This window comes from Lemur catta, chromosome X (assembly GCF_020740605.2).
Source record: "Lemur catta isolate mLemCat1 chromosome X, mLemCat1.pri, whole genome shotgun sequence".
Classification (NCBI taxonomy): Eukaryota; Metazoa; Chordata; class Mammalia; order Primates; family Lemuridae; genus Lemur; species Lemur catta.
This window is the reverse complement of record NC_059155.1, coordinates 68,921,504-68,933,642: the sequence shown is the minus strand read 5'-3', so window position 1 is coordinate 68,933,642 and position 12,139 is coordinate 68,921,504. Positions and strand designations below refer to the sequence as shown.

Genomic DNA, 12,139 nt, shown 5'->3' with positions numbered 1-12,139 from the left:
GGGGAGGCCTGCCTGGCACCGGTGGTCTTGCTGTACAGAGGATGCCTCCCAGGGAGCAGCCCTCAGAGAGAAGAGTTGGTGAATGATGCTTCTTTTAGATCCTGAAGGTGTCAGACTCTCAGCTCATCTGGGACAGGGAGGCCCTGGGAGAAAGCCGGCTGCATGAATGCACATTTCCTCTGCAGATGCGGATCTCCCTGACAAAGGACAGCTTCGCAGGGCTCCTTCTGTCTGCAGGGCCTCTGAGCAGTCGTCTCAAACTACGTCCAACAAGTAGATTTGGGAGTGAAGTATTTTGGTGTCCTTCAGTGACTGTCTTCTGACATGATCTGCGGACACTCTGATCCACTCCGAAGTCCTGCTTCCAGCCTCCCCGTACCCTCTCGATGTTGTGTTTATTGTCTTCCAGCTGCCTCCTACGCACAAAGCCTGTTTCCTCCATTAGGCTGGTAAGAGCTGTCCTGGAAATAAAATAGTAGCCGTGATGCCCGTGGCTGTTTCTGTGCCCTTCCCGTCTTGCAGGCACTAGGCCGGGCAGTTGGGATAACCATTCCAGCGGTACTCACACACAGTGAAGGCGGCGAGGCCGTTTGCCCCAGGGCCCGGGGCTGGTGCGTTCCTTTCCTATATATAGCCACTGTTATAGTTGGCCACAAACTGGGTGGCGCAAAACAACATGAATTTCTTGTCTTAAGTTTCCGGAGGTCAGAAGTCAAAAAATGGGTCCTCAAGGTGTTGGCAAAGCTGCATTTCTTTCTGGGGGCCCTAGGAATGCCTTTTCTGGCTTCCAGAGGCTGCCTGCATCCCTTGGCTTGGGTGCCCTTCTCTGTCTTCAAAGTCAGCCGCGTGGCATCTTCTGGTCTTTCTCTGTGATTACAACCCCTGCTTCTCCGACTGCCCTTTTCCCTTGTGAGGATGCTGTGATCTCACTGGACCCACTCGGACAGTGCATGATGCTCCCCTCATCTCGAAATCACATCTTCAAAGTCCCTTGTGCCCTATGAGGCAGCGTGCCCATATCCCCAGGTCCCAGGGATTTGGATGCTGACACTGGGGTGGGGGCTGGGGAGGGGCGCTCTTATTCAGCCTACCACGGCTGGTGAAAAGTCAAAATGCAATTTCAATTCCCTGACCCCAGAGGCATTGATTTCAGTCTTTGCTGCTTTGCGATTAGAGACTCTTCTGATTATAAAGTCATCGCTCCTGTCCCCCCTACGATGCTGACCATGTCATACATGGTGGTGACTGTATCATATACATTACTTTTTACTTTTTTCTTACTACAATATATTTGCTCACAAAATACTCATCGAATCCACGTAATCAGAACACTTGGCTCTTCCAAATGGACTGCCCCACACGGAGCGCGGAAGAGTATGTTCAAGTGAGCGTTGAAGACACTGAAATTTCCCGCTGCCTCTCTTTTGATTTTTTAGGAGGAAAATCCAACAACTGGGAAGGAGGTATTCGGGTTCCAGGGATCTTTCGATGGCCCGGCGTGATACAGGCTGGTCAAGAGATTGACGCGCCAACGAGCAACATGGACATCTTTCCTACGGTGGCCAGACTTGCCGGATCACCGCTGCCTGAGGACAGGTACTCTGATTGGAGGGCAGCTGGGGTCGTCTAGGGCTCAGGGTGCTTTGGTTGTCTGCATAGTGGGACGCTACCTCTGGCCGGGCTCGGTAGGGGGCTTATGAGTGTGTTAGCCAACATAACCCCCCAACCCCACTGTCCATCGTGTTATCCCAGAGGGAAATAAACTTAGAGGCCCTGCTGCACATGTTCAGTGACCGGGTATGAGGATGGGTGTTGTTTAACCGAGCCTTCCTCTTTGAGTGTTCTGCTGGTGCTGTTATTCTCAGTCTGTCTGTGCCCATCAGTGGCTTGCCGCCGCGCAGCTGGGTGACCGCCCCTTGGGCCTCCCATGTTGGGATGCCCACACCTGCCTTTGGCCTCACTCTGCAGCTCCCGGCTGCAACAGCGAGAAAGGTGTCTAATTCCCCAGCTCAGGGCCGCATGCCCCAGCATGTCTTGACTGAGCAAGCTCCAAATGAAATGTCTTTCTCTTACATTTAAATACAACTTCATATGACATCGCCGATGGTCCCTCTTAAGTGTTATTACCAATCTGAAGAGTTTTAAGGGAAGCACGCTGATTAATTGTTTTCATTAGTTTGGTGGCAGGCCAGGCTAATGCCACACAAGCGGCTGCAAATCTTGTTTAAATTCAGCTGCCGTCGGAGGGAGGAGGAAAGGGGAAACCAAAGGCGAACACGGCAGCTCTGCCGAAGCAAGTGCAGAGTGAGGTTTTCTCACCTCCCGTTGTTTTCCACCTGTGTCCTTACTGTTTTCAACTCTGCTCCCCAACACGTTCCTAGGCACATGCACAGATGAGAAACACAGTGTTGACAGTTCAGCCGTTCTCAAGCTTTGTGGTCTCAAGACCTCTTTACATTCATCAATGATTAAGGACTCCAACAGTCTTTTGTTTATGCAGGTTATATCCATTGATGCTTATCACATTATCAATTAAAGCAGATTTTTTTTTTAAACATGAAAGTGCCCCAAGCACACTACTTCATTGGCTGATACAGTGATGACGTCATCATCCACGTGGTAGGGCCACTGGGAGAGTCCACCGTGCGCTCCTGGCAGAGTGACAGTGAGAAAGACAGAATGCCTTCCTGTGATCCTGGGAGTACTTTTGGCCCCCCAGACCTCCTGAAAGGGTCCCGGAGATTTCCGAGGGTCTCGAGCACGCTCTGAGACTAGCAGGTGCTCTGGGTAAGAGCAGGGATTCTGGAGCCACCCTGCCTGGGTTCATATCCTCGTCTTCACTGCAGGCTAAGTATTGAATCTTCTTGGGCCTTCAGTTGCTTGTCTGGAAAATGGGCTCAATAATAGCACCGATTTTACAGGGTTGATATGAGGATTAAAAACATCCACGCACATAAAGTACAATACAGAGAACTCATGAATATTCGCCATTGTTGTCCCACCCACTGTACTAAGGTCTTAGTAAGATGTCCATAAACTCAATACCTCGCTCTTCCACATTTCATATCCATCCAAAGTCATAAAATCTGAGGACTGAGGGGACTTTTAAGACCTACTGTAGTTAAACTGTTCTTTTTTCCACTCTAGCCATAGAAAACCTGGTGGCTGTAACTTGCAGAAAGTCTTCTCTTATATAAAGCCCAAAATCTTACTCCCTGTGTCATCTCCTCACTAGCCCCAGTTCTTGACCTTGGAATAAAGCTCACTACTTCCTCAAGTAGCTCAAACAGAGTGTTCAGGCCATTTCCTTTAGGACATATTTTTCTCCTGACCCATAATATTAAAATCCTCACTGCTTGTCATCTTTGTAACACCTCGGAACGGTTGTCGTCCCCGCTGGGGAAAGGCAAGGGAAGGGAAAAGTTCAGAGGCAAAGAGGAAAATCCCTGAAGGGACAGCTTCCTGCTGCCACCTCCTCTCCATGCCTGTCCGGGGCCGATGGAGGAGAGTCTGTGTTTCTTCTGCGAGCTCTAAGGAAGAGCCTTGAAGAAGGTAACAGCCTCCCTCTAAGGTAGACCCAACTGTCACGCGGGTGAACTCATAGCACCAGTAGAATGAAGTCTCGGTGTTGAGAAGTTCCATCCAGACATTTCAGTCACAGCACCTAGATAATATCCTCCTGTCTCTGTCCATCTATAAATTTGAGACACAGATATCCACCCTTTAGAAAACAGCCTTACCTCTTTCCTGCGAAGGTTGGTGGGAGTCAGCTTCCTCCGTTTCCTGGTAGAGCAATACTAAATTTACATTTCTCAGGAGAGGAAACTCATTCGGAGAGTTGGACCCATACTGTTTGATGAGCACTTAACAAAGTGCCTTCGCACCTTTCTGTGTGTTTTCTCTGAAGGGGAGAATTTCTGTACGGCAGACTCCCATTCTTCAAGAATTATGTCTAGCAGCAGCCTTTCCTGGCCAGTCAAAGCTTGGAGGGAGATCAGAAGCCCGTAGGTGCAGGGATTCTGTTTAAGTAAAGAGAGAGGGGTGCACGGGTGCACAGGAGAGACGGTTGCAGCATCTGAACGCTGCGGTGAGAGTAGTTCTTTAATTCAACCCCACGGCGTGCCTATGCGAGAGTTCTCTGCAGCAGTGGATTTTTCCTTCCTGCGTGCTTGAGTGCTTCATTTGCATTCAGTGGCATGACTTACCAAAAGAGCACTCAGTGTCCATCACCTCAGGCAGACTGAGAAAAATCACTCTCCCCCGGGTCTCCAAATAAGCTGATTCTGGAAATAAATGGAGGGCGGCCTTTTTGTGTGTTATAAAAGGCAGGTAGCCAGGGCTTTATAAAAGAAGAGTCTAATACCCAAATGTGTTAAGTCATTAAAATGCAAAACCTTTCTGCAGTTCTCATCTTTGCTAGCAGATACCATACGCTCATGGTAAGACTGTGACCTTCCTATTTTTGGTAATAAAGAATCACAACAGGCCAGAGCTGGTTAAACTTTTTAGAAAATATCCAAATTCTAGCCACAGACCGTTCAGCTGGGAGGGAAGGCAACAGAGTGCTGGCATCCCTGAGAATCAAATTGTAGAAGTGAAATAGTTAGATCTTGTGTTCCATAGTTGAAATAAAATTAAATTTGATTATTTTTTAAGTTAGGAGAAGAAATTAAAACTTTAATGCTCAACTTGGCTTTTTTTAAATGAAGACAAGGAAGGGATTGAGTTGATCCCTCCCCGTAACTTCTGCTGACTCGCGGCTAAGTCGTCACAGAAAATCCCATCAGTGGAGTGGTGCAGGTGAAGACGTGCCTGAGCTCTGTGTCGTTTGCGTTTGTTTTAGAGAATAAAAGGTGACGTGAGCAGTCTCAGCTTTGTAAGGGTGACCGCTTACAATGGACCGCCTTTCTATTCAACTATGGCAGAGGGTTTCATGTTTACAAATGTAAACACATTTTTCTAAATTGTGAAAATATAAGCTTGCCAGATACTGAGGATTCCCTTTACTTTGTTACAGATTGATGTGCTTTCTCCCCCAAATGTGTCCTTAGTGATTATTTTTTACATTGAAATCACTTCGTTTTGAATATTGTACAGGGAGCTCACTCACCAACACTCTGCCTCAAATTAGCCTCCACATCAGCCCCCGAGACCTTCTCTTCTGCATCCGCCCAAGCCTTTTCCTCCTCCCGTGTCCTCCAGTCCTTCCCAGAGTTGGCCAGGCCAGGGCAGGTGGGAGGATGTTCCAGGTGAGACACCAGGATGTTCAGAGACCGAGCGGTGAGCGAGAGCACAGCACGTTCGTGGAGGAATGAGGTCACTGTGTTCCCAGGAAGGTTTCCAGGACATGCTCTTTTTTGATTATGTGAAAGTTGTCCCCATGCTGTGTAACATTAGACCTCATTCTGAAACGAGGGCGCCTTGGAAGCGAATTGTTAATATCGCTATTGTCACTGTCAGTCAGGAACCCTGGGACAATCATCTCACCTTCCAACTTAAGAACAATCCCAAATGAGCACCTTTTCTTTACCAAGAGTCACGAGGACACTAGGAGAGGGCTTATCTAATTTTATCGCATCGGCTATCTATGCAAACTTGCTCTGAAAACTTCAGTTAGTTTGCAGGAAAAGGCCCATTAGACTATTTCCATCGAAAACAGCAATGCTTTGTGTCACGTTGAAAGTGGATTGGCCCGCCTCCCCTAAATCAGGACACTATAAAAATATGTTCGTACCAGCAGCATCAATAGGAACATGCTGTTCTCCAAGTTATTGCCGTGGTTAACTGCAAATCCCACAGGTGGTTTAAAACAATCCCAAGTATTTTGATAGCTTACACACCACTTAAAAGTTTAGCTCGATAGGGTCACTTTCAATTTTTCATGGCAGAAATGAGTGTGTCTTTGACAGGCCATATTTCTGCAGCCCTGTTAAACGGTGGCTTTCCATAGCCCTGTGATTTATTGTCTGCTGCTAGGAAAGAGCATGTTAGGTGTAGGATATTTTTTAAAAAATGAGTCTATCTCCACATTTGAAGAAAAAGAAGTTTGCAGAACACACTTTGTTCCCCTCCTTAAAAAAAAAATCCCAATGTTTCGCTTTTAAGTAAGAAAAAAAATTATGAGAGTTGGAGTCTTATTTTGTTAATTAAAATGCTCCTTTTCATGACCAATTTCAGTTATCGAATACTGATCTTAAGACAGCAGTCCATCTCCCAGGTTCTTAAATCACATGCTGAGTTTTGTTGGCGAATGAAAAAAATAAAAGCCAGCCCAGAGTGACGAAGTTAAGGTTGAGATTATGTCTGAAAAATGGAGGTTCCATCTTGGTTTTGGGGAGTCGCAGAAAGACCGTCTGTCCCCCCTCGGGTGGACGGGCCAGGGAAGGATGGACAGCCTCTGCCTCCTGTCCATCACCTGTAGACGGTTGATCTCCATGGGGGCCTGTCATGGTGGAATTCTCACACCTGCCCACCTGCCCTGTCCCCTCTTCCTTGCTTTCCACCCTATTCAGCATCTCAGGGAGCGGCATCTCAGGGAGCACGCTGCCTCTGAACAGGACTGTCCACCACGCTTCCCTCCCTTCCGCTCCTGGGTAGCAGGAACGCAGGCACGGGAACCGAGCCAAGCCTGACTGTTGTTCTTATTTTTAACTTATGATAATAGAATATTTTCAGTCCGTAGACGTCTGCGGGGCGCGTGATTTAATAATGAGGGTTGAGGCTGCAGAAGTGCTAAGCAACACGACTATAATTACATCACCGGTTTTCAGCGACACTGAAACAAGCCACAGGGAAAAGCTCGGGGGACGCGAGACCTCTTAAGCGCCCTTACCCAAGTTACAGAGCCACCCGAACGCCCAGTCTCTAAACGCCTTGCAGTAAGAGAGGACTGGGACGTATGTTTTCAATCAGAGAAAGAAATCCCTCGAGTTGAACACTCCAACTCTTCCAAAATAGCTCTCTGCCCCTTGTTTTGACGGCAGCAGCCTAATGGTGTCAATGACTTCAGTTGCTCAAGTGGCTGTTAATGTATGTTTAGCTCAAAACAAAGTGTTAGGCTTTTGCCCTTTATTGAAACTTCAAAAAGTCCTATTTTGCTCAACCCCAGTTAAATGTCAGTTGTTTGCAGTCTGAAAGTTCCTCTTCTCGGCCTGGTTAGATACTCCAGTAGTAGAGGAGATATATTTCCATTTGGGTGTAATCCATTCCCCTGGTATTTAACAGTGTCGTCATCATTGTACACAGACCAATTCATTCTGATGGGGAAATTCGCTCTCACTGAAGGCTGTCCAACCCAAGTTGCCCCATGCTACATAGTATCTTCTTTTCAACTGGCATTTGCAGGTACCGTTAGTTTCAACAGACCTATATATAGTTCATGAACAAAGCTCTCCCTTTGGTCAGACAAAAGATAGAAAATCAAGTTTCAGGGAAGCAATGAGGAGACTAATTGAGAGCGTGAATGCCACATCGCTTGGGCTGCAAACTCATCAGCTCTTACTAGTCCCATGACCTTGGATGAGTTACTTAAATGTTCTGAGCCTCTGTTTTCTCATCTCTACAATGGGGATGAAAATAGTCCCAACTCTTGCTGCTCTTTGGAGCTCTAATGAGGTAACATATGGACAGAGCTGGGGTCAATGTGCTGCTCACGGCCCCCAGCCGGGGTTAGTCTTCGTCGGATGGGTGGTTTGATTACGACTGTGGAGCTCCACTGCACTCTGGGTTGTCCAGAAGGACATTTCAGAAGTCAGGGTGGCTACGTCCAAGGGCGAGGTGGCTGATGCCCGGCTGATTTATCACACAGGATCATTGACGGACGTGATCTGATGCCCCTGCTCCAAGGCAAAAGCCAACGCTCCGACCACGAGTTCCTCTTCCACTACTGCAACGCCTACTTAAACGCTGTGCGCTGGCACCCTCGCAACAGTGAGTAAACACACCTTGCCACGCTCCTCACACTTTGTGCAGCCTGTGCCATGTGGGTGCATGAAATCAAAAGTCGGCTTGGCTCTATGGAGGCCAGCAGATGCCTAAAAATGCCACCATGCTTTGCTTTGTCCTTTCTTCCCTCTTCCTCATCTTTGTCCCTCTGGTCACATAGTTGTCCAGGTACAACATCGTGGGACTGTGCCGTTCACCCAGCTGAACGCCTCTTTCCCAGCAGAGGAATGGCAAGTTCGCAGCAGGGCACTGTGGTCCACCCTTCATTGCTTCGGCAGCTGCCCACCTTCGCTTCCTGTACTTCCTTCTCACCCTGAGTTTCAGCCGAACAGCTGCTGTGCTCTGTGCATGGCTGGGCCTTGTGTTTGCAAGTTCCTCTGCCTGGAAGGACTTACTACCTCTTCCTTCCTGGGGGGTGCATGTCCATCCCCCCAAGACCCCTCTGAAACGCCGCCTGCCCCGCCTGCGCTCAAAGCATTTTCTTCTCTCCTCTAGCATCGCTCTAAATGCTAGAGAATGAATGGGTGAATGGATGAATGAATGAATGAAGGGCGTTTAAATATTTACCTTTCTTTACCCAGCCTCAAAGACGGTAGATCCTGTTTCACTGAAAATGTGTTGTTACTCATCATGTGTATTTACTAGATTTAGATATTTAAGGCAAAGTTAAAATGCTTTGATGTTATCACATCCCCAAACCGGGAGTTCTTTAAATTGTGCATCCTAACAGGATCTAATTTGGGTTTCCCAATAGTTTTACAGCTATTTCCAACTAGCATCAAGGAACAAAGGAAACCCAGTTATGATCCTAAGTGTGGTTACGGGTTTTCAGACTTTTTTTTTTTTTTTCCACATCCTTGTAATGAACTTTGGGTTTCTGCTCCTAGAGGCTAGAGTCTCCAGGGCATGTCGTGACCTCTGGACTCTTGGCTCCTTCTGAAACTCCGGGTGATTCTCCTGCTGTTTTTCAATGAATCTCTCCCCACCCTCCTCACCTAGACAATCTACCAAAGACATTTAAAAAGCAGCCTTTCCATTGTTTTTAAAGTGGAAAATCACAGCCCTTCCATCAGCCACACAAATCACACCAGGTTGGTGCTCCAGGGTTTCCACTTTAAATCTGGGCAGTTTCCTGGTGTTATGTCATATAAGATGAAAAACAAAAACACGGGCTTGGGATTATTCTAGACTGGGAAGTATCTCATGCACATAGTTCATCAGTGTGGCCACAATTCCTAATCTCCCTAGGAACACTGCTTCTTTTTTTAGATCCATTTACAGCCTGGAGGGCTGAGCCCTCTAGTAAGTGAGAGGTCTACTTTTCTCCGTTTGTTTTTTCTATGGAGCCTGCGAGGACGTAAAGAACAAAGTTGCTGTGACTCCTAGGTGTTTAAAGAAGGACGATCTCCTGTCCTGGCCCTTGCAGAAGCACATTTGAGTGCAGCCAAACCCCCAGCTAGAGAAGCCGGAAGAGACATATTGGATCAGGGGCTGAAGGAACGCGTTATGTGGAGGAGTAAGGAGAAGGAGGGACAGGAAGAGACAGAAAATAGGAGTAAGTGAGAAAAACAAGACCCAGTTTCTGAGAGGCAACTGGGCCTGGGATAAAATTTGCTGCTTAGACAGGCACAAGTAACAGCTCCTCTTTGTGCAGTTCCTCAAACTCTTATGCCTGAAACCAGCACCAAAAAAGGAGAAATCATAGGATCTCAAGGCTAGAATCATTCATCAAGCCAAAGGGTCTAAAAAAGCCGTGGATTTTATGAATCATTTATGATTCACTGTTCAGATTCTATCTGCAACTCACTAGCCATGTTTTTGCTGTCTTGGCTTTCATGCACGGCTTGGTGTTTAGCTATTTAGTATTTTGTCTGCTTATTTTTCCTACTAATATAAATTGATCACCTACTATGTAGAATGAACTGCGCCAGTGCAGACATCTGTCAGTGAGCAAAACAAACGAAGCTGTCTGCCCAGGAGTTCCGTACGTCCTGGAGCCTGATGCTGCTCTCTGTGCACAGTGCCATGGATACGGGAACGCATAAGGAAAGAAAGTGTGACTTGTTCGAATGCAGCTTCCTGTCCCCCAGGAAAGACAGGTCTTACGTACGAGTTGAGTGAGAGTGCTTAGGTCATCTCAGATCTGATTTCGTAGGAGATTGTCAACAATCCCTGGATGATGTAGATCACTTCCCATAAATCTTAGGGATAAGAAGGTTGCCACCTGACCTCAGAATTCTTTATTAGAAAAGAGAAATTTAAGATCAGGGTTTGTTAACAGGCTGGAACCAGCTCCTGGTCATTCAGGAATCTTGCCAGCTGGTTGTTAAACTATTGTCAGTTTTCATTCAGCCACGTTGGGAGTGTTTACACCACAGCAATTGGCAAAGGTAACAAATCCAGGCTCGATTTCTCCCTCAGAGAACTAAATTCCCAGCAGTTCCTTGATATCGGTAAACTAAGACTGATTGGAGATGTCTTAAGATGCAATTACTATTTGTCTTGATTATTCAAAGGCCTGACTTACAATTTCAGGGTCATTAAATACTTGTTTTCAAAAACTTAGAGCTAGGATTCTGTTTTCACTCTTTAAAAACATGAAACCCTTTTAACTTTTTATATACAAAGTCTTCTCTGTAATTTAGTTGTCTCAGCAAGTTGAATGGCAAAATTTAATTATGATCTGGTATCATTATTCCTATTATATTTTAAAAGAGCTCATGAAAGCATTATTATAACTTGGATAACTTTTCTTGCATTCAAGTGGGAATTTTTAGTTAAAATTTACTGTTCAATGTGTATGAAAAATTTTGGTCTTAACTTTTGACATATGAATTAATGTTATTAAAAATTCAACACAATGACAACTTGGTTTTATGGGTGAAATTCATCTTAAAAAGTAGATAGATACTTGGCTTCAGGATTTTCAAGCCAATGAATATAATCTACGAAATAAATGCTCACTTTAATGGGAAAGCCCTCAAACCAGCTGGTCACACCACAATCCGTGGAATAGCTACGGGCATATTATGGAATACAATGCAGTGTTGTACATAATTAACAGCTTAAAGCATTTGCTACAAACATGTATGGAATCTTGAGATCTTCTGGGGAAAAAAAGTCACATTTATTTGAAATGTCATGCTTCTGTGAGGAAACAGGCTCTCCAGGAAGCTGCAAAAATTAGTTCAGAGGAACAGGGTGCTGACACCGTTCTTTCTCCTGAAGAAGAATGTGGCTGTCCTCATGTCGAACCAGCAGGGCCCCTAAATCCTGCTCCATTTTCAATTCAAGTTTGGTGGAAATTTTTTTTTCTCTTGTGATTAAAAAAAATTTTAAAACCCTTACTTTAAAAATCACAACACTAGGGACATTTGAATTATTCCCTTCTAGCTATTTGGAAATGTACATTCCATTAATATTAACTAGTAATGGACATCCCAATTACCCTGATTTGATGATACAAATGCACCGGATTATCACATGCACCCTGAAAATATTTACATCTAATATGTATCCATAAAAAAATAAAAATCACAACAAAAAGCAGTAGGATGATGGAATTCATTCTAAAGGAATGTGTTCATATCCAACTTTCTGAAAGGCACATTCTTTTCAAAGTAAGAGCTAAATAATGGTTTAAAATTAAAACCAGCCTTACCATGGCAAGTGAGGAAAAATGCTTGCAGTGTTCAGTATTTAAAATTTTCATTTCATTAAACAATTAATTTTGCCCCTAAAGTTCACCTAATCAAAGAGAGGAGACGTCTAATTATGGCCACTAATGTCTCAGGAGTTGGCCGGCGTCGGGAAGGCTGCACTTGGCTTTCGTCCTCATTCGCAACTGTGGTGTGGGCCACTGGATGTCCTTCCTCATCTCATTAGCACGAGCTGGAGCTAAAGGGTCAGAAATAAAATATCGAGGGCGGAAGCTGAACTAATGTGAAATTCAGTAGATCCAAATTTCACCTCACCGAGAACATTCCCGTATTTCAACTTACCTTAAAAAGGACATGCTCTCACCCTACCGTAACTTTGGTAGCAATTAAGAAAAAGTGTACATGTGTAAACCATTTCAAGGATGTATTTTAAGTCTTAGGATTTCTTTTTCCTTTGCAAATAGCTCAGCCAAATGCTGTGTTGCCACAAGCTTCCTCTCTCTCTCACATGTACCCATTAATTCACTTACATGCCC

General features: G+C 45.5%; 1 protein-coding gene across 1 annotated transcript in view; it reads left to right on the top strand.

The window, feature by feature from the left end:
* Nucleotides 1–12,139, top strand: part of STS (steroid sulfatase) — a 149,521-nt gene that overhangs the window by 127,047 nt on the left and 10,335 nt on the right. Inside the window, exons 8-9 of the mRNA XM_045537664.1 lie at nt 1,437–1,596; nt 7,808–7,929. Coding sequence (XP_045393620.1) covers nt 1,437–1,596; nt 7,808–7,929 — 282 coding nt within the window. The remainder of the gene's footprint in view (nt 1–1,436; nt 1,597–7,807; nt 7,930–12,139) is intronic.